The sequence below is a fragment of the Peromyscus californicus genome, unplaced genomic scaffold, assembly GCF_007827085.1.
Source record: "Peromyscus californicus insignis strain IS unplaced genomic scaffold, ASM782708v3 Scaffold_19__1_contigs__length_69161282, whole genome shotgun sequence".
Classification (NCBI taxonomy): Eukaryota; Metazoa; Chordata; class Mammalia; order Rodentia; family Cricetidae; genus Peromyscus; species Peromyscus californicus.
In genome coordinates this window covers 18,514,823-18,537,888 of record NW_026294491.1, presented here as the reverse complement: position 1 = coordinate 18,537,888, position 23,066 = coordinate 18,514,823, and the positions used below count along the sequence as shown (strand labels likewise).

Here is a 23,066-nt window from a genome sequence, read left to right as displayed (position 1 = left end):
TCCGAGAACATCACTGAAAATCTCACTATTGTAAAAATTGTTCTCGAGATTTATGTAGCAGAAAATTTATGACTCTTCTTCACTGCAACTGAAGAGCTTTGAAATTTTAAAGTGTTTATAAATTCCAGTTGCATTCACGTAGATATTAAAATGATGATATTGCCGTCAGTTTCACAAATGCAATTGGTTTGCCTCAATAAATGTTTAATGAGTATTTTCCTATGTTTAGATCTGCAGAAGTGTCAAATAAATAATAAATAGGCCTACCTTTAGGAAGCTTATCATCTAATTGAAGGCAATGAGTCAAAGATCATGCTTTGTTATTTATGTAAGTGCTGTTCTCTGTGCATAGATTGCTTTTCTCTGGTGGTGTTTGTTTAGATCCACTCTTTGGCTACAGAGTGGCCCCAGAGAACCCAAATGCTTTCAAGCTGCTCCTGTTGTGTTGATTCTGTACACATGTTTTTCATTCCTAATTGTAATCAGTGTTGTCAGATGGTATTTTATGTACTATGGATTATATAGAAATTTCTTGGGGATCATTTTGTGAACAAGAAATAGAACATTTAAAGAACTCCTACAACTATTGCAATAATGTCTTTTCTTTAGGCCAGTAGATAAACATAAAGGTGGTTTATGTATGTGTGTGTCTCCCACATAAAGGCCACCAGAGACCATTCACTGCCAAAGAACAGCAAAGTGGACAAAATGGCCCCACCAGTTGACACTAATGAGCCTTCTCAATCAGCTTTCTTGTGGCTTGTGTGGTGGGCACACGAGTGACCATTTGTGCCCTATGTGGTCACTCTGAGGATAACTATTCCTCCAATGATGCTCTGCGGACAGATTTCAGTTTGTAGTTCATCGTCATTATGTGTCAGGTGTTTTTCCTCTGTCCAATCCAGCTTCTTCCCCTTTCCCTCCAGAGTTATCGATTCCAAACTCCATCTTGACATCTGGTTATGGGAAACCAAGCTCGCGACATGGAATATTGGTTGGATTTTGTCAACAAGAAGGGGATTTGTTATCGACAATTCAGGGATAAGCAAGAGAAAGGCTTCTTCAGATTTTGAAGTTGCTTCCTGTTGTCTGAACAGCTGGATACCAACTTAACTATGACATTCTAGAGACAAATCTGTTCTAGAATTTGCTTGATATTTTCCTACCAATTTATTACATTCGAAGATGCTACTTAAAATTCTGACGCCATTGGATTCCCCCTGCATTCTCCCTCGCTCTCACCTCTCTCCTTTCTTCCCTTCCCCCCTCCTCTTCCTCCTTCTGTCCTCTTCTTTTGGCTGTGGATCCTTTCGCAATGGGTGCTTTCCCACTGAAACCCAGTATCTTTACTAGACTATGTCTTGGACTTGGTCATTCTTTGCCCTTTTCTGGAATGAGCGTTCCCTTTGCTCTTTAAAGGTTATCTCCTGGCACTTTGTGAACAGGATTTCAAGATCATGTTTGGGTGGATTGTCACGGTCCTCCCTTCCCAGCTTCTGGAGATAGTGGGCCTCTGTGTGTTATACCTCCATAAAAGACCTGGGACCCTTGTCTGTCTTACCCTTCTCATTTATTGTGTGGTTTTCTGGAACTTGTTCTGTGCATCACAGGTTGGTTTCCCTGTACTGTTGTTTTAAACTCTGTATTATTTTAGATATTTTTAAATCTTTTAATGTCACCATTTACCCTTCTCTTTGTGACACGGTTTCCCTTTCCACTACATTGTGTTTTTATGTCATATATGTTCCCCTTAATTTATTTGGGTGTTCAAATCACATACATGTTAAAATTCTTCCTTTAGAGTAAAGCTTCATCTATCTCTGCTGACTCTGTTTTTCCCCTCTCTTCTCCCTCTGCCCTCTGCCCCTACCCACCTCTCCCTCCACTTCCTCTTCCTTTGTTCCTTTCTCTCTTCTTGTCCATTTTACATTTATCTTTTATTCCTTTCTCCCTTCAATCATTTCTTTCTTTCTGACTTTGATTCTGCTATTACATCTAATTTAGCAACCACTACTTATTTTTAATGAAGTTACCCCACCTACTGCTCTGTGGCCACCACTTACATCCTACATGAAGAAACTCAGGGCCATGCCATGAACAAGAACACATTCTTTAGCCTCTACCTTTTGGAGTTTTGCAAGAGCTGGAGAAAAAGGCAGAAGGAAGGCTCTCTCACCTAAGTTACTGTGATCTTGATGGGACGCTGCTCTCAGTGGAAAGGCCTGGCCAGAAAAAGCAGGCCCTATTTAGAGAAGTCACACCCAACTACCTGCCAGTCTTGTTATTAGGAGTAGAAGAGTGACCTTTTCCAAGTTCGTCCAGGAGAGGCACCCCATGGATTTTCTGTTGTGTTCCTTGTGACCTCATGCTGTATTCACATCTGGAGAGTTTAAGCTTGGTTCTTAGCTCCCTCCCTCAACATTGTCTAAACAGCTTGGTGTCTGGTACCCGTTCTTTGGAATTACATCATAGGCTTTACCTTCCTCAGTGTAAGTTGGGAATCAAACACTGTCATTGTGTAAACACACCCTCACATCATTACTATCCCAAGAAGATGACTGTAACTGTCAGAAGTCATCATTCTGAGATGCGGGAAAGCAATGATGAAATTCGGTGTCTGGTCCCTTTTGCAGAAAATCAGAGTGACGGTGATGCTTCCTCAGACTATGTACTGGAATAATTTCTTCCATCAGTGAGTGTTCCAAAAGGGGGCTTCTTTATCCTGGTGGCTTGCTCTAAAACTGTTTCTGAAACACTTCAGTGAAATGGAAATTCATCCCTGAGCCTTTTGCCTGCCTGTTGTGCTCAACTTTGTGTTAGGATTTGGAAATCAATTGCTAAGCACCTAAGAGGCCTGGGCAGAAGTGAACACGTGTTCGTGACAACTATGTCCCAGAAGTTTAATCAAACATAGTTGTGTGTGACAAAGTTCCCACTTGATGAATGTGGAGAAAGAGTCTTGAGACTTTGATGAGAGGCATTATGACTTTTCATAATTAGTTGGTAAGTGTTTCATCTTAAACACAGTTGCCTGAACTTTTTCTAGTGACTTTTCCTTGAGAACTGGAATAACTATTGGGTGATTGTCTTGACTCTGTTGTCAGAATCTGCCTTCTGACCTCCATTTGTTGAAGTAACACACACACACACACACACACACACACACACACACACACACACACACATACACACACACACACACACACACACACTTACATAAGCCTAGCCTCTGTTTCTTTCTTTTAAAAAATATTGTGTTTAATTATGCATATGGGTATGTGTCTAAGTGGTGCTATGTGCACGTGAGTGCAGTTGCCTGCAGAGGCCAGAAGAGGACATCAGATCCCCTGGAGGGGTAGTTAGAGGTGGTTGTGAGCCACCTGATCTGAGTGCTGAGAATAGAACTCTGGTCCCCCCACCCAGCAGTAAATGATCTTAATTGCTGAATCATCCCCCGCCAAGCTCCTGACCATTGATTCTATTTAAAGAATAGTTTCTTCATGGAAAACTATTTACTTTTCACAAATAATTCATAACTTACTTTAAATGTAGTTGAGCAAACATTTTCCCAGTGAACTATGTATTTTTACTTTTGTACTGAAGTGGGCAGCTTGACTGGTTGCCATACTTGTATATTGCTATAACCTGCCTTCTGACCCTGACCTTGGAAATTAAAACACATACGCAAATCATCATGTTGTGGATGCAAACACACACCCAGATTCTAACCTTTGCTTCATGTCAAAAATAATACTCTCTTTATGGAAAATCATGCTGATTTCATGGAAACCAAATAGGGAGATTTTATTCAGCCACACTTTGGGAAGAACTTTCCGATGCTGAAACTTAGGAAAAAGAGGCCATGAATTTGAAGCGGGTGGAGGGTCGTATGTGGGAGGGCTTGGAGCGAGGAAAGAGAAGGGAGAAATGTAATTAAAATACAATCTCAAAAATAAACAACAACAACAGAGATCACTCAAAATATTAGCTGGGCAGTGGTGGCACACACCTTTAATCCCAGCACTCGGGAGGCAGAGGTAGGTGGATCTCTGTGAGTTTGAGGCCAGCCTGGTTTACAGAGCGAGTTCCAGGACAGCCAAGGCTACACAGAGAAACCCTGCCTTGAGAAACCAAGAAACAAAACAAAATATTGAAACAAATAAACCTCAGTAGAGTTCCCTTAGCATCATCTCTGTTCTCACAGTCAAGTGTGAAAGGGCTTTGGGCTGTTCACTGTGCTCAGCTGAGCCTTGCTGAGGAGCACAGCTAGCTTGCCCTGCCTGGTGGGTCCTAGACTGGAATTTCCAGTTTCTCAAAGACAGACGTGATGAACATGCTGGATCTCTTCCCTATGCCGAGGTGAAAGGTCACCGCTCCCTTCTGGCCTCCAGCTCTTTGCTTATGATGTCACAGATCTCCACTGTCTCCAAACTGAATCTGAAAAGTTCTGGGGTGACCTGTCTAAATGCTGTCCTTGAAAGGCTGCCTCCACTCCCAACTCCTGTAACAAAATTTTACTGTGCCGTGGTGCATGGATTCATCCCTTTCCTAACCTTTTAGCTTTGTTTTATGGACTTAAGTTAGGCTGTTAATCCCCTAAATATTTGAGTTTATTTTTTTTCAAACAAGTCAGAGTTCTCTCATGCCAAGTTCCACGGAATGTCATTCACCTCCCTCCAACCCCTTTTTACCGTTTCAACAGTCATGAGGTATGGCAGGGAACACACGATAGCATAGGTTTAGTTGCTAAGTGAAAGCATCAGAAATTGGATTCATTTTCTCTAATAATAGTGTACAATCGCCTCTATATAGAACACATTTTTTTTTTTTCAAGTCAAGTTACCATTTGGCTTTCTTTCCCTGAATGGGTGTTTAAAGATTTTAACATTATGAAAATGAAAGTAAATTGAATCCTGCAAAGTTCTAATAGGCATAAAATTGATGTGTTTTTCAAAAAAATTGAATCCATGATCTAGATGGTTCCGTGGGTAATGTGGAAAGGGTCGATTCTAGCTCAGAGGGAAGGCAGCGCTGTCTTCTGAAGCCCTACCTGTGTGTGGTCCTGGGGCCTGGGTTTCCTCCCCATGGAGCCGGCACACATCAAAATGTCCTGTCTTGGGGCTGTTCAGAGTCTACAGGACATTTTTTTTTTTTCTTGCTCTTTTGTTGTCTTTGGCTTTGATTCCTTGGTTATTTTCTTTCCCTTCCAAACCTCACAGGCAGGTAAGTGCTCTAACTGAGCCTGGCCATAGTTAAGAGTTCAGCAAGTGGCTGCATTGTGCTCTTTTCCTTATTAAGTATGGCTTTTTTCCTCCAGTATGTACCGGGAAAATACTTAGCATTGTTTTGTGTATCAATAGCTAACAAATATGGTTGAGGGTAAAGGAGATGCCAGTGAGCTAAATAACCTCGAGAGAAGCCATGTTTTGACCTATTAGAAAGTTTGGGTTTTGGTAAACATCCTGTGTGCAGAGCTGCCATGTACCAGCCCTAAACTAATTCCTCTTGAGTCTGCAACTGGAACTTAGGTGGCTAACTTGAAGTTGAGGTTGCTTAAAAATAGAGGAGATGATGAACACACATAATTTAAGGTTGAAAGTCATAAGGGTCCCAAAAAACATAGAGACAAACTGAATGTCCCAGGGTTGCAGTGGGGGTGTGGGGTGTCGGGGAAGAGCTCTTCTCAGGTGAGGGGATTGACAGCTTAGGAAAGAGAGGATTTGAAATGGCCTTTGGTGGTCCAGCTAGCATTGGAAAAGCACTGAGGGAGGTGGGAAAACAGGATAGCCTGGTGATGGCTGCAGATTCTCTGGAACCTTCCCACTGAGAAGTGGGCTTTGTTTGTGTTCCCAGGGGGTTCTACCTAGTTGAGGGGCCTCTCTAGCCTCAGCCATGCAACCAGTGCAGGTCTGGGACTAATCTCTCTCCAAGAGGATTAGTGGCTTCTGCTTCCTCCCAGGGTAGCCCTCATTTGGGGAAGCTTTGTGGTATTGCCCGGTGAGTTTCAGGTATGGACACAGGGAGACTCTTGATGGAGACCACAGTGAGAGTGAAGACCCAACTCAGTTCATTTGTGTTTTCTTGATTTCTAATAAATCCATTAAAGACTTTCATTTGAATATTTTCACTCATGAAGTACATATACACATTCAAGTTCTTGCCCATTTCTGGGTGGGGATTTGTTTTGTTCATCTTACTGGTATTTCCTTATTTATTTATGTTACTTTATCTTTTGTTACACATATTTTATCTTCCAGTTTCTTCAACATCTGTCCTCTTCGTGGGGCCTTTCGTTGAAAAGAATTTCTTTGTATCAAGTGCAGCTTAACAACTTAAAAATGTTTATTTTTAATTACGCCTATGTGTGTGTATGTGTGTGTCTGTGTGCATGTATGTGCATGTGAGTGCAGGTTCCCAAGGCAGCCAGAAGAGGGTGTTGGATCACCCGGAGTCATTGTGAGCTGCCCAGTGTAGGGGTGGGAACTGAACTTGGGTTGTCTGCAAGAACAGTATGGGTTCTTAACCAACTGAGCCTTTCTCCTGCCCCAGTTTATCCATTTTTCTTTCACAGTTAGTGCTGGTGTGTGTGTGTGTGTGTGTGTGTGTGTGTGTGTGTGTGTGTGTGTGTGTGTGTGAGAGAGAGAGAGAGAGAGAGAGAGAGAGAGAGAGAGAGAGAGAGAGAGAGACCTGTTGAAGGCTGTGATGCCATCTTCTAGAAGCTTAAGTAGTTTGTCTCCATGTTGAGATTTATAATTTACATGGAAAGAATATTTCCTCATATTGTGAGCTAAAGGTTCAAATTCATTATTTTCCTTGTGAAATATTCTCTAGACCCTTAATCATTTATTGAAAATAATTGAAATTAAAATTGAAAATAATTACTTATTTCTCTCTACAATACAATGTCCTATAGTAAATGACTATGTAAGTATGGGCATATTTTCCCCCCTTTTATTTCCTTCCAATGCTCTGCCTATATTTATGCCAGTATGAATTAATCAGTGTTCTGAAATGACTATAAATTTCTAACTCCTGGAACAGTAATACAAAGCCCTTAATTTAAATCTTCAGCATTGCTTTATCTATTCTTTGCCTTTCTTAAATTATTTTTATTTACTTATTTTTAAAGATTTATTTTTAATTACGTGCATGTGGGGGTTGCGGGGAGGTGTGTGTGCACCTGAGTACAGTTGCCTGTGGAGGTCAGAAGAGGACAGTGGAGTCCCTGGCACTGGAGTTACAGGACAAATGTGGGTGCTGGAAACTGAGCTAGGATCCTCTGCAAGAGTAGCGCTCGCTCTTAAGCACTGATCTGCTTCTCAAGCCCTCCTCCCGTTTCTCCATACACTTCAAAATCCAAATGCCAGGCACAGGTTCAGGTTTGCTCGCCGTATTCTGTAGTCTGCGTGCATATATGACTCAGACATTGGCCATTAGACATTTTTTGCTTTTTATGCTATTCCAATGCCATTTTATTGTTTTATTTTCTAGTTGCTTCCGTCTGACATATAGAAAAGTTATTCTGTATGTTTGCCATGTGATCAATTATCTGACAAATTATTTTACAGGTTTATAATTTTCCTGCAAATTCCATTCTATATATACAGTAGTGTCACATATGACAGACACTTCTGATCCCACGTTTCCATTTTATACTCCCAGGCTTATTTCTTCTGTTCCTCCAGGCTGGATGGAGCTGCCAGCGTATAGAAAACAGAAAGACTATTGACAGACAGCTTCTCTCCATCTCTCAGGAGGCTAGGCTTCAGTAATGGACCATTGATGACAATGCTTGATGTGGCGTTTGTAGTAACTTCTAAAGTCTAGTCACATAGTAAGACATTTCCCCCTCATTCTGGGTTTGTTAATAGATTTTTATAATGAATGGGTGTTGGATTTATGGGACAACTGCTCTGCATCTCGTGAGAAAAATGACACAATCCTTCATTATTATCAGTGTGTACAGCTGCCTTCACTGGTCCTCCTTACATTCCAGAAAGACACTTACCATAGTCACGGGTACCATCAGGTTCTACATTCTTGGGTTTGATATGTTAATATTCTGTTTCTGGCCGGGCGGTGGTGGCGCACGCCTTTAATCCCAGCACTCGGGAGGCAGAGGCAGGCGGATCTCTGTGAGTTCGAGGCCAGCCTGGTCTCCAAAGCGAGTACCAGGAAAGGCGCAAAGCTACACAGAGAAACCCTGTCTCGAAAAACCAAAAAAAAAAAAAAAAAAAAAAAAAAAAAAATATTCTGTTTCTGATTTTTTTCATGCATGTTCATAAAGGAGGGAGCTTAGAGAATTTTTCTTTCTTATATTGTCCTGGTCAGGTTTGACCAGAAGTCATTTTGATCTCTTTTTATATAACCTGAAGGTACACCCAAAATTGACTTCATTTCTTTCCTAATTATTAAGTAATATGGTCTTGGGAGGTTTCTTTATAAGCAAAAATTTAGTTCAGTTTTTTGATATACAGCTATTAAAACTTTCCAGATTTTACCACTTTTACCTAGTATGAAAACCAGCGGTAATATTTATCTTGGAGTGTTCACTGATCCATAGACACCTGGATTTATTACCAATGTTGTGGTCTTTAAAAACTTCACTAGGAGCTTTTCACTGTCATTGGTTTTTCTGAAGATCCATCCCACAGCTTACTACTGTGATTATTGTATATTTTTTGTTTAATTTCTGCTCTTAAGGCTTTCATGCCTCCTCCTTCAAGTTCAATCTGATATTTTTCCATTTTAAAAACGATTTATTTAGTGGATATGAGTATTTTGTATCTGAGTATATTTTATGTGTATGAGTATCTCTCTGGATCTATGTATGTACACCACATATGTGCAGGTGCCTAATGGAGCCATTGGAGGGCCCTGGATCTCCTAAAGCTGAGGTTACAGATGGTTGTGAGCAGCCATGTGGGTGCTGCTGAGAAACGAACCTTGGTCCTCTGCAAGAGCAGCCAGTGCTGTGAACCACTGAGCTCCTGCCTCAGCTCCTGAGAGTTTCCAGTTTAAAGTCAGGAATTTTGGTTTTGTTTTTTGTTGGTTTGTTTGTTTGTTTTTGCCAGAGTCTACAAGTCAGTGACCACCAAGTCAGACAGGAGGTAAAATCTCCGAGCTGGCCATGTTCCTTCCAGGCCCTTCTCACTAGACTCCCTCCATCTGTGGAAGGTTTTTAGCTGGGGCCAGTCTCTTCTTTCAGATGCTGCTGGCTTGTCCTTCTCCTGCTCAGCCGTAATAGAGATACTAGGTTTAATGAGTTTTTAAAAAGCGTCTTATTATTTGAAAATTGATCTCTGTTCTTTATTATTTCTCTGCTTGGTTGTAGTTAATCTTCTCTTACGTGCTAGAATTTCAAGTTGAAAGTGGAGGCCCGAGAGCTACTACCATTTTTTTTAATATAATATAATTCTTTAAGAATTTCCTACATGTATACAATGTATTTTGATCATATTCATTCATATTCATTTCCCAACTCTTCCCAGATCCCTGGATTTTCCTACTGAGCTCTCCTCTCAGCTTCCTGCCCCCCTCCTCCTTCCTTCCCTTCTTTTCTTCTCTCCCTAACCCACTGAATTTAATCAGTGCTGTCTACACTCACGGAGGCCCGGGGCCATCCACTGCGGCACGGTCAACTTCCTGGTCGCACACCCGTGACAAAAACTGACCTGTCCCCTCCATGCGCTGATTTAGCTTTCTCGCACAAGCTTTGCTTTTGTTTTCAGACAGTTTACGTTTCTCTTAACATCTCTTCTGCCCGCACGTTATTTTGACTGTTGGTTGGACACATGTGAGATCACTATTACTGACTTTTAACTTAATGCAGTTGTGGTTAGTAATATACTTTGTATATATCAATCATTTGATATTAACTCAGGGTCTGTGTTATGGTCCAGGACATGGGCTCCTTTCTCAGGATCTTTCGTTTGCCTAGTTGATTATGTTTTCTCTGTTGTTGTCCTGTGAATGTCAGTTATACAGAATCGTCTCCTAGCATTAGTCAAATTGTTTACATATTTGATAATTCTATATCCTTAAGTCTATCAATTCTTGAGAGGAGGTGTTCAAATCTGTTCTGATGGATTTACCCACTTCTCACAGTTCTGTTGAATCTTACTTCATGTATTTTGAGTGTCTGTTATGCACTTGAATGTACACGACTGTTACGAGTTCTTTTTTTTTTTTTTTTTTTCATTTTTCGAGACAGGGTTTCTCTGTGCAGCTTTGCGCCTTTCCTGGGACTCGCTTAGTAGCCCAGGCTGGCCTCGAACTCACAGAGATCCACCTGGCTCTGCCTCCCGAGTGCTGGGATTAAAGGCGTGCGCCACCACCGCCCGGCCACGAGTTCTTATTGAACTGGATTCTTCGCCACTATGGAATAACTTTCTCACTGGTAATGTCCTAGGCCTGACATCAACAGATGATTATAAAATCATTACTACTTTGTTTTTATTACTGTTAACTGGGTGTTATAGTCAGTGCTAAATGTCAACTTGACAGAATCTAGAATCGTCAAGAGCTTGGCTTCTGGGCAAAGTTCTGTTGTGGCGGGGAGTGGATTATCTAGATTAAAGTTAGCCTCTGGTAGTGTCTATGAGAGATTATCTTGATTATATGAATTAAACTGGGAAGACCTGCCCACTGTGGGTGGCATCATTCCCCGGCAGGGATCGTGAGTTTCACAAATGGAGAGAGGGAGTTGAACAGCAGCAAGTGTCCGTTGCTCTTCTTCCTGCCTGGGGATATGATGTGACCGGCTGCTGAGAGAGCCGGTGGCCTTGACTTCCCACCCCACCATGATGGACTGTACCCTTGAATTTAGAGTCAGAATAAACGTTCCGTTCTTCAATAAGCTGTTTTTGTCAGGGTGTTTTATCACAACAGTAGGAAGAGAGACTGAGATGTTTGATATCCACTCTCATCCACGTTTAGCGTGTCTGCGCCTTTGTACTTGAAGTGCGTGTCATGAAAGGCTGGTATGGTTGGGTCACCTGCTTGGCGCTGTTATACGGGTTGGGATATTTAATGTGACCGTTGATTAAGTTGGGTTTAAATCCACCCTTGTTACCACTTGTATCTATTTGTTCCTGGTCCCCCATTGTCTCTTTTTCTGCCTTCTTTAGGATTGAGAATGATTATACTTCATCTCTACTTCTCTGTTTGCTTCTTGGCTCTAAGTTTTGGGTGATTATTTAGGTGGGGACGCTGTATGTCCTCAACTTAATCCAATCTTCTTAAAACGCGATAGTCTACCGGTTTGTGCAAAGCCACTTGCCACAGCGTTTTTTCTTATCTCTTTCCTGTCGGTGCACGTACCGACGCTCTCTTCCGTCTTGGTTTCTGTATGACACCAATCCAACAACACACTTGCTTTCATTTTCACTTCCTGCCACGCCTTATCTTAGTAGTCAAGATTTGCTTCACGGTTTTCCGTGTAACTGCAGACTTCTATCGTGTTCCCCTTTCCCCTGCCTCGGGAACACCCCGAAACATTTCCTGCCATGTGAGTCTGCCCATGGCGAACTTGTAAGCTTTTGTACGCCTGTCAAGTATTTCACTTGCACGCCACAAAAGCCTTCGTGGCACACACAGTGGTGGGTTGGCAGTTCGCTTCCCTTTTGTGATCCACTGTCTTCAGCAACAGCTTTGCTCCCGTGCCTGTCTTCAGTCCGGTCCTCCATGTGGGCACAGCATGACCTTATTTTCTGGGGGCTTTTAAGGCTTCTCTTTATTGGCGGTTTTTAGCGTTAGGTCTTGCGTCTTGGTTTCTTCTAAGTGTCTCAAGCTTGGAGTTTATTGGTCTCCTTGGATTTGTGAGTTAATGGTTCTTGTAAACTTGGCTACAAACTGGCCACTGTCTCTTCAAATATTTTTTCTCTGCCCTCCTCTTCTTCTCTTCCTTGAGTCCAGTCACAGACATTTCTTCAGTGGCCGTTGTCTAGGGCTCGGTGACTTGTTATCTCTCTCAGACAGGCGGGAATAGGGGCAGACCATGTCCATTCAGCCATGGACTGAGCTGACTTGGCTTGTGTGTTCCAAACTTCCTGAGGTGAGATGCTGACCACTGACCCCTGACTCTCAAAGCTGTGCTCCAGGGTCATGCCAACTGGCCTGCTTTCCTCTGGCTTCTGAGCTTTTAACTATCTTGTGGCCTGGCTCCTACCAGAGCTTCCACTCTGCTGCAGAGACGTTCCTCCCAAGAAAAGCGAGCTGCTGGTCACAGCCCAGGCCAGCCAATGCCTGGAAGAGATCACTTCTGCAATGCCAATCTCATTTCTGTACATGCAGCCTTTCCCTGCCACGTCGTTACCTTGATCCAGGCTGTTATGGCAAGCCCCACTGCTTCAGAGTATACTGTGAAGAGACACCATGTCCACGGCAACTCTCATAAAGAAAACACTTAATTGGGGTGCCTTGCTTACAGTTTCAGAGGTCCAGTCCATTATCTCCCAGAGGCATTTTCTCCTGCCTGGTAGGCAGGCAGATGTGGTGCTGGAGTAGTAGCTGAGAGTCTTACATCTTGCAAGAAGTTGACTGAGATACTGGGCAGTATCCTGAGCATAGGAAACCTCAAAGCCTGGTCTCACTGTGACACACTTCCTGCAACAAGGCCATACCCACCCCTAAAAAGCCACACCTCCTAACAGTGCCACTCTCCTATGAGATTATGGGGGCCAATTACATTCAAATTACCACATTCCACTCCCTGTGCTAGATAGTTTTAAGTCAACTTGACACAAGCTAAAGTCATCTGAATGGAGGGACCCTCAATTGAGAAAATGACTCCATAAGGTTGGGTTATATGCAGCCTGTAGGGCATTTTCTTAATTAGTGATTGATGGGGGAGGGCCCAGCCCACTGTGGGTGGTACTACACTGGGCTAGTGGTCTTGGCTTCTATAAGAAAGCAGGCTGAGCAAGCCACATGGAGCGAGCCGGTAAGCAGCACCCTTCCATGGCCTCTGTACCAGCTCCTGTCTCCAGGTTCCTGCCCTGTTTGTGTTCCTGTCCTGACTTCCTTTGATGATGAACAATGATGTGGAAGTGTAAGCTGAATAAACCCTTTCCTCCCTAACTTGCTTTTTGGTCACGGTTTTTCAGCACAGCAATAGAAACCCAAACTAAGACAGCATCTCAGGTCCTGACAGTCCTGGAAGATCCAAGGCCTTGTGATGGACCTTGGGAATCATCCCTTTCTGCTTTCCCTGATTATAGAGTGTTCTGGACTAGCTACAGTTTCAGAGTGAGACACACAAGCCAAAATAATTGAGTTTTGAATACAGTATTTTTTTACCCTTGAAAAATATGGAATTATTTGTAAACTTTTATGCTTTATTGTTAATGTATTCCTACTGTTGGGGAGAGTGAGCACATTTCTGCATTGACTGCATATTCAAGGAGGATAAGTAGCACCTCAACCACAGGAGGCTCAGACTGTTCAACAGACATGGATGGTCTCTCCAGTGAGATCTGAGGGCTCCTTAAAGTGCCATCCCAAGGTTACTACTACTGTCTCAGTGTGATGTCTGCACAGACATGGACATAGTCAGACAACATACACACACAGACATGCACACGGTCAGGCAACATACACACACAGACATGCACACAGCCCAACAGCATACACACACAGACATACACATAGGCGGACAGCACACACATAAACATACATATATGCAGACAGCAAACACAAACACAGACACACACATTGGCAGACAGCTCACACACAGAGACATACAGCATTCAGACATAGACACACATATGGACAGATTGCACACAGATAGCATACTTGTGTACACACACACACACACACACACACAAACAGCATACAGACATAGATAGTACACAGGCACACACATAGCACATATACACACACACGCACATGGGCAGAAAATGCACACATACACATTCATATAGGCATACAAACATAGACACACATACCTTAGGCATATAGCATACGGGCAAATACACACATAGCGAGGCCTCCACCTATCCTGAGGGCACCTTAAGGAGGCTGTCATCTCAAGGTGGTCATCTCTGTCTCTGTGTCAATGTCTACACAGACACACAGACACAAATAATATACACAGACATAGACATAAGCAGACATTGACACACAGGCACCCACAAACAAACTTGATCATGCACCTACACACAGCATACAGATGCATGCACACAGACAAACAGGCATGCAGACACATACACACAAACACACAAATAAACATGGACACACATAGACACATACACAGATGGCATATAGACACACATACAGATGCACACGCAGGAACATACACGTACATGCACACACACACACACACACACACACACACACACACACACACACACACTGATTCAGCATCTCAGCTTTCCAATAATAATACTGTATTAGAATTAGGAATTTGTAGCATAGAACAAAGTTTATAACAACCACCCACAGAGTTCAGTGGAAAAACTGCCATCAGGCAAATTTCTTCTCATTTTTGGCAAATAAGAAAACTATGTACTTAAACCTCCCTGCCTGTGTTTGGGGTGCAGAAGCCTGCCTTTCTAAACCATGGGGTGCTCATCGAGTCTCATAGACTGTGACGCATGCCCGCCCCCGCTGAACTTACTTCCTCATTTTGGAATGATGAGGTGAGTTTTTGGTTTTTGGTTTGCTTGTTTTTGTTGTTGTTGTTGTGACTGAAAATATTTCCTTTCATCTGAAAGGAAAATGTGGGTTTTTGCAAAGCTGCCAAACACATAAATCTATAAATAAAGTGTCCCCCATCAGTTGTTACATATCAGGCCCCGGTGTGCTGCTGGGGTCCCAGGGAAAAGTTGTGACTGAGGGGATGTCACTGAACTGACCTTGAGACGTGGATTCGTGGACTTTTGGATTGTTTTGTTTTGAAAGGAGAAGTCAGGGCACTAGTGGTTTTAATGACCTTTAGAACCTCTGAGGCTTTGTTGTTAATGGTTCAGGGGGTATTTGTGTTGACTGTTGTTTATTCAATAGATTCCTTTGAAGGCTCTGGTTTTCAGAATTTGTGTAAAAGTGCCATGCACCTACTGTGTGCACCTACTGTGGATTTTTTTTTTAACTGAGTTTTTATGACCGGGGCATAAAGCTCAAAATCAATGCAGATACTGTAGCCATGATTTAATGTAAGGTGACTCTCTTAAATGGACTTAATTCCAAATGTCTGGCCTTATATTAGTTTAATGGCTCTGTGTCTAAGCAATAATCTAATTTAAGCTTTTTGTTTATTCCAAGTGAAGTCAGACAATATGTGCATTTTTTAAGAATAATCCTTGGGTGACATGAGTTGATGTCTCCCATTAGGGATGATTAGGTGAGCCTCTTTGGGGTAAATGCTTTAAACTGTCTCTTACGATTTGCAGAATCACAAGAGGTAGAAGAAACTGTGTCTCTCGTTTCTTCAAAGTTTTAACTGCTGAATGTTAACTATTTTCTGTGTCTGTTCATTTTGGATTTATTGCAATAACTTTCACAAGTGGGATCGAGTCCAAATTCTTGGAGCATTTTAACCATAAAAGGCATAGAAATATTTTGCAACCCCATGGGCAGTAATCTGATATTTAGGAGTTTCATAAAAGGAATGACTAGCGTGTGGGCTCTCAAATGAGAACTTCATCCAGCGGCACATCACGAATGTTTATTTCAGCGCCTGTAACGCATTCAGCATTAGAAATACTAAAGGAACGAGAGGAAAGGAAACAAAATTTATGGAGTAGTCTGTATTTCTACATATTTCAATCTCTATGTAATTTACTTCTTGTAGCACTCCTTCCAGGATAGGACTTGCTTTGGTCTCAATGTGTCTTCCCCCAAAACATGTATATTGAAGGACATGTGTGCGTATTACTGGGGTGAGGCATTTCCAGGTGAATGAGGCCTGAGGGGAGAACCCCTGCCCCAGATAGATTAGTGGCTTAGTAAAGGAAGCTTTGTTCTTCCAAGTGAAGACACAGGAAGCTGCCACCTATGAAGAAGAAAGTGAGCATCTCAAGACACCAAGTGGGCTACTTCTTTGATCTTGGACTTCCCAATCTCTGTGACTGAAGGAAATATTTCTATTGGTTCAAAGCCACCAACTGACGTCATATTTGTCACAGCAGCACCCATGCGCTGAGATGGAGGGCCCATCCCAAAGAGGAGTGTATTTCTGATTGTAAAGACGACCCATGAGGAGGTGGGATTGAGTTCAGGTGGATGAAAAGAAAAGATGATAATGTGACCATTCTCATGTAGCCTCCTCAAACGCAGTCACACATTCATTCAAGTCATATAGTAGGGTGCTGGTCTGGGTCAGGAACCAGGGTATAAAATGAGATTAACAGACAGCTCTCCACATCCCCAGGTCCGCTGTTCTGGCTTTCAGGTGCTGCAGGAGCAAGCTTGACTTACTGGGTTAACTGAGTCACTCTGCCCCGTCAGACCCTGTCTTGTTTCCTTGTGATGATGGGAGGTAGATAATATTCCTCCTGCTTTGTAGATGACATAGAGGAATTGCGGTTGTTAGGAAAATGGTCCCCAAAGATGTGTGAGGAGTACTGATCTTTGACCCAAGCTTTCCTACCAGCTCTGTGTTTGCCTTGTACCCGATTTACAGACTACGCCTTGATTTTCACATCACGTGTAATCGGGTACAACTCATTAGTGACTGGTATAGATTTTACTGGAAATTTCCCTTAAAACTATTTAATTGTGAGTTGGTAAGAGAGATCAGTTGATAAAGGGCTTGCCATGCAAGCATGACAATCTGAGTTTGGTCCCCAAGATCCACATAAAAAGCTAGGCAATGAGACAAGTGATTGAAATCCTAGCACAGGGGAGGTGGAGACAGGGGGCTTTGCTGGTCTAGGACCTAGCCTAATCAGCAAGTTCCAACCTCGTGACAGACACTCTGTCAATAAAGTCTCTGAGGACGGTACCTGAGGGATGACATTAGATGCTGACCTCTAGTGTGTGTATGTACCTGCTGCATACAAGTGCACACCCATATACACACAGGGAAGTATTCCATCCCAGTATCTCTTCCTCATTAATAGTATAAAATTTCATTTAAGGATTAGAAAAATACAAATATGTCAATAGACTGGTGAGTCGGGAATGCGGTCCTCAGCATGGTCTCCGTTGCAAACATGGTTCCAAGCATCCTATACTCATCCTATTACAGTGCATAGCCAGGACCATAGTGACCAGTGATGGTGAAGACCCTCTTCCGGGCATTATTAACATCTTGGTGAGGGCATGGCTAGGAGTGATGGTCAGGAAATAGCAAACAGTTTATACGTGAATTCAACTTCTCAGCTGCCAGGATTTTCCCTTCAATATTGAGGCTCGTCAACTTGATTGTCTGTCGGATGACAGTGAGTTCAGCTGTCAGTCAACTCACTGAGCAGACTAGGGACTCCCTTTCTGGGTGATGTAGCCACATTCTCAAGTCCCACCTGAACACCAGCTCCTCCACCCTGGCCAAACTCCTACTCATTTCTCTCCCATCACAGGTCCTAAATCCACCCCAGCTTTTCCTCCACTCCTTCAACACACACACACACACACACACACACACACACACACACACACACACACACACACACAGAGAGAGAGAGAGAGAGAGAGAGAGAGAGAGAGAGAGAGAGAGAGAGAGAGAGAGAGAGAAAGAGAGAGAGAAATATCCAGATACATAACCCAATTCAGGATTCTACTTTGAAGGTCAATTTCTGGGCCACTCTCCTGGTATCAATTATTACCATGAAATTTCTAAGAAAGAAAGAAAGCAAAAAAAAAAAAAAAAACCCTAACACAGTGAAAAGCAGTAATTGAGGTGGATTGAGTAAAGGTGCCGTTTGCAAAAGGGTGGCTTGTGTGTCGGGGGAAGAATAGTATGGTGCGCATCTGCTAACTCCTGGTGTTATCAGAGTCAGGGATGGACCAGGTTCCATTATCCAGAGAGAAGAGGTCAGGATAGGGGTTGTAGTCATTGGTGGAGGATTCTCAAAAGACGGTGACCCAGCAGCGAGGCAGCTGAGAGTAAAACCACTTCTCACTCACTTCTCTGGTTCCTGTCCCCAGTGACCCAGCTAGAGCTCTGAGGAGGAGGAAGCCTATTTAATGAGGGTTCCCATACAGTGGAACTGGGGAGCAGGGCAGGGTTGGAGAGGGTAGAGATGAGTCTAGAAGAATAAACCGAAGACACTAGCTATGTTCTGTTATACATTTTTTTTTTTTAATCTAGGCAGCTCATCATGTTGAATTGCTGGTTTGCCCTTTGTTTGGTGAAAACAGAACAATTAAATATTCAGAACTTTAGCCAAAGAGTTTATCTGAAGGAAATGTTCAACTTTTGAACAAATTCGCATTTCTAGCAGTTATGCTAATTTGTACTTAATGATCATATTATTTCAAATATACTCATTATTTAGCGGGGACTAATGAACCACATTCCCCTTTCCCTCCCCAGCTTTGGCTGTGTCCATTTTCACACACTGAGTGTTAATGGAAGCACACGTAATAGATTAGCATTATTAACTGCGTGAACGAGACCATCAGAAGGCTCTTGGGTAGAAAGCATAAAGAAGTTGAAAGGGTTGTAAAAGTGATGAATATTTAAAATAACTTTGTTACGATGTTATTTATGCCATACTTAATTTTTAAGGAGTGTGTGTTTGGAAGGTAATAAAGTTAAACTAGGTCCTATTTTGTGTTTTAGCTGTTGAAACTTCTGAGGGTTATCATCATGTCATATATGGCTCAACCCCATAAGTGGGCGCCACAATCCTTCATTTCAGAATGACATCATCGCTTCTCCAGGGGCATCTGGGACAGAGGTCAGCATGCAGCTATGTCCCTGAGTCCCATAATCTTTACAGTGGTACCTACCTCCTGTGGCTGCGGGGAAGGATGCATGGATTGAGAGTTAACAAGTTTGCACGTACCAGGCGTATGGTAGATGCTCAGTTAACTTGACTTCCCTTGTATTATTGCTCAATTTTTGCACTTTATCCTGTGATCTCTGCCCAGCAGTACAGGGTTCAGAGTAGATCCCTCCATCCACTGATCCTAGACGAGAAAGCTCTCTGATCCAGTTTGTTCTGCTAACGGGAACCTTTTCTTTGTTTGTGAGTTCTGTTCTCATGGGTTCATGTTCTCATGGATGTCAGTTTCTGTTGCTGGCATTCTCATCATAAGCAACCAGGGCTGTTGCACGAGCTGACACAGGAGAATCACAGTAGAAGTATGGTCTGTACAGGAAGTTGATGAGCGCAGACACTAAACCCTAAGGCACGTAAAAGGATGGCAGGTCTACGCATTTGCTCAGTAGATGTGATAACCACACAGCAAAGGGTTGTGTACGACACCCAGACTTGGAAATGCTTGAGTAGGTCAACCTGAGACTTTTGCTTACATCAAAGCCCTTGCTTCACTTTCAGTACAGCACAGCTCTGCCTCCGTGGGAACAGAGGTGTGTGCCTGCTCCCATGGCAGAAGCAAAGGAGTGCGTGAGCAAGTCCGGCATCTGACAGGCTCAGATGTGAGGGGAAGTGCTTTGACTGTCAGGCCAGAGTCTTGTTTATAGGAGGATTAGCTCCGAACACTTCAATACATCTCTTTGGACTTTAGTGTGAGGCATTAAGATATCTCTCAAGAGACAGGTGTCTTCACATAAGGCAAAACAAAACAGTGGTCAAGTTGTGCATAGATGTTTCCTGAGCATCCAGTATGTGCAGTAGTGTCCAGTGGAATGTCTGAACTGGAAGTCTAGCAGCAGTTTTAAGAGTGATGGGCAGCAGAGCATCCAAGGCAGGCTGGACAGGAATAGACGAGGATAGAGAGACGAGGCTGAACATTTGTGGGTGGATGCTTCACACACACTGTGAAGGGAGCAGACATATGTTTTCTGGGGCTTTGTAACTAATTATCCCAAACCCGACAGCTTAAATAGATGTTTAGAGATATGCGGTCCTGTGGCTCAGGCACCACAGGACAGGTCTGCCAGGGGCATTGCCTCAAGGTCCCTGGAGGTTGCTATCAAGTGATCAATAAGACTTACAGCCTTCACTAGGCTCAGCCAGGAGGGATCACTTCCAAGCCCATGCACATGACACTGTGGGGTGCCATGGGACCTCTGCAGAGGCTCCTGAGAGCTCCATGTCACAAGGCAGGCAGCAATGCACAGATGTAAAGAAAGATACCATGTACATCTGTTGTACAGCAGCTTCCTCTAAGACCAAACCATTTCATCTCCTAAGGAAGCTCCTTACGGCAGATCGTAAACAACTCAAAACAGCTACAGGAAGTCCCTAAAACTGACCCGGTTCACTAGGGCTCTCCTTCCCAGAGTGAGCAATAAAGATGGCTGAGGGTCATTTTCAGACAAGCCAAGCTGTGGAGAAGACCTGAGACCAGAGCAGCTGCCTGGAAGACACAGAAACCAGCCAGTCTGCCTAGAGAGTGTTTTATCAACTGAGCCACCTGGAAATAACACCCCCCAACCTACTGAGCTATTTGCAGGCTGTCAGTGTGCACCAGCTTTGGTGTGCCATCTCTCATGCCGGAGTAGGATTTGGGGATGCCGCTGTCCCTGAGTTGTTTCTGCTCTTATAAGTAACCCCTCACCCTCACCCACATTCCTGTAAGTAACTCCAATAAAACCCATTGGCTCACCAAGCCGGACTTTGGTGGTAGCTATACTTTGGTCTGCCATGGGCTTCCTGTCTGTGGTGAGTAGATATGTATATTGCATCTCCAGGAAAAGTCTTCTCCCATAATGAGACGACCGAGTCCTGTTCAGCCACTGCAAAGAATGGAATCATACATTTTCTAGAAAGGGCCTGGGTCAGGAGACCATCATGTTAAGGGGGAAAAGCCAGGCTCAGAGAGGCAAAATGTATGCTTTCTCTTAGACATGTAATTTAGGTTTGAAAAAAAAAAGACATGAAAGTATAAGACTACTATTTGAGGAAATGAAGAGGACCATCATAAGGGAGGGCTGAGCGTGACTATGATGAAATTATACTATTTATTGCATAAAATGTCATCATGAAAACTGTAACTTTCATAATTAATATACACTAATGAATAAGTAGGGACAAAGGGAGAATACTCAAGAGGGCATAGTGGTTTCTTTATAGACTAATTTAGGAAGAGGCATCCCCTCTGTGGTTGTTTGAATGTAATTGGTCCCTCTAACCTCATAGGGAGTGGCACTATTAGGAGGTATAGCTATGTTGAAGGGGGTATGGCCTTGTTGGAGGAAGTGTGTCACTGTGGGGGCAGGCTTTGAGGTTTCCTATGCTCAGGATACCACCCAGTGTCTCAGTCGACCTCCTGTTGCCTGAAAGATGTAGGGCTCTCAGCTATTCCCTTCAGCACCATGTCTGCCTGCTTGCTGCCATGCTCCCTGCCATGATGATAATGGACTGAACTTCTGAAACTGTAAGTGAGCCCCCTCAATTAAATGTTTTCCTTATAAGAGTTGTTGTGATCATGGTGTCTCTTCACAGCAATAGAAACCTAACTAAGACACCATCCTTTCTCCCACCGTGACCACTAGAAGCCAGAAACCAAGTCCATTACTCTTTCAAGGCAGGGGTGTGAGCTCTGCCTCCTGGGGGCAGTCTCTCCCCCTATCTTTTGTGTGTGTGTGTGTGTGTGTGTGTGTGTAGCAGAGCTAGGCCTAAGGGTAGCCAGCTATGGTCAAATTACATATTGACTAATAATGTAAGGGACAACACCCTGATCACATATCAACGGTGGTCTGCAGGGGTCATGTGGCCTCAGTGAGGAGGGAGTTGAGAAGACAGAGAAGACACATGAATTACCAAGCTGTGAATATAAGGAAGTTTGATTTTTATTCAGAAATTCTATTCTACTTTTCAATTCTTAAAACATCAGCATGTATGAATTTTCCATCAAAATTCTCCATCTCTTCAGTTGAAAGTCCTTAACCCTTTAAGTTATCAGTACTTAATAAGGGCTAAAAAAAAATCTGCTTAAGTAGTAAATGGGTACTGTTTAGAGATATATAGATAGATAGATGATAGATAGATAGATAGATAGATAGATAGATAGATAGATAGATAGACAGATAGAATGAATATGAATGAAACCCTCTCTTTTCGTGTGTCCCAGGCATGCACATCTTGAAACAAGGGCACGTGACTGCTTCTGCCTTTGGAGGCATCATCACACCAAAGCTGGGGTAAGGGAACTTGTGATATTCCACATCTGTTGGCTAATACTGCCTATTCTGCTGCAGTTATTAGAGTTTCAACCAGAAGAAAGAGGAACGCCACTTTCAAAACTCAAGCCCTCATCCATTTCCTCTGCCCTTGCATTATTTCTACCATTGGGCACAGCAGAGACTTGGCCACAGAGAACTTTGCTGTGTGCTCCCTCTTCATTTTGATCCAATCGTAATCTGCATAGGAAGTTGCTGGAGCTCACAGTAAGAATACCAACAAGGCAGCCCGATGTGGGATGTCCTGTATGTTGTGAATAAATAAAACGCTGATTGGCCAGTAGCCAGGCAGGAAGTATGGTATAGGTGGGACAAACAGAGAGGAGAGGCTGGGAGGTGGAATTCTGGAGGATACGCCAGCCTGCCATCCAGGAAGTATCATGTAAAGGCAGCAGGTAAGGCCACGGAACACGTGGCGACATATAGATTAACAGAAATGGGCTGAGTATAAGAGTAAGAGCTAGACAATGGTAGGCCTGAACTAATGGCTGAACAGTTTAAATATTATAAGCATTGTATGTTTATTTTATAAGTGGGCTACGGAACTGCCAGGGCTTGGCGGGGACCGGAGAGAAAAACTCTAGCTACAGCAGCCAGCCTCCTTCTTTGTGTTTATTGTCTCCTCCCACACCCGTTGCGTAACGCAGTCATTATTGCCTATTCTCAGCCACTGGTGCAGTACCCACCAAACATGAAGGGTGGTGGTCAGCAAATGTGGACACCTAGAAACATAGCAGAAATGTATGACTGAACTCTTCCTGAAGAAAACAATCAATAAAAATGTATCATTCCAGGTCCTAGGATCTTGCAT

General features: G+C 43.2%; 1 protein-coding gene and 1 long non-coding RNA gene across 7 annotated transcripts in view; one reads left to right on the top strand and one right to left on the bottom strand.

Annotated features, from left to right (window-relative positions):
* Cabcoco1 (ciliary associated calcium binding coiled-coil 1) overlaps positions 1-23,066 on the bottom strand; it is a 105,195-nt gene that overhangs the window by 40,160 nt on the left and 41,969 nt on the right. Inside the window, exon 6 of one of the 5 annotated variants that reach the window (XM_052744794.1) lies at positions 17,684-19,886. The exons of the other annotated variants lie outside the window; for them this stretch is intronic. Coding sequence (XP_052600754.1) covers positions 19,878-19,886 — 9 coding nt within the window. The 3' untranslated portion in view covers positions 17,684-19,877. Of the gene's footprint in view, positions 1-17,683; positions 19,887-23,066 lie in introns of those variants that run through there. 5 annotated transcript variants of the gene reach the window in all.
* The window catches only part of LOC128114629 (uncharacterized), a 47,776-nt gene that overhangs the window by 5,548 nt on the left and 19,162 nt on the right, over positions 1-23,066 (top strand). For both annotated transcript variants that reach the window (XR_008219839.1, XR_008219840.1), the window contains exon 2: positions 22,147-22,216. This is a non-coding gene — a long non-coding RNA (uncharacterized LOC128114629). The remainder of the gene's footprint in view (positions 1-22,146; positions 22,217-23,066) is intronic.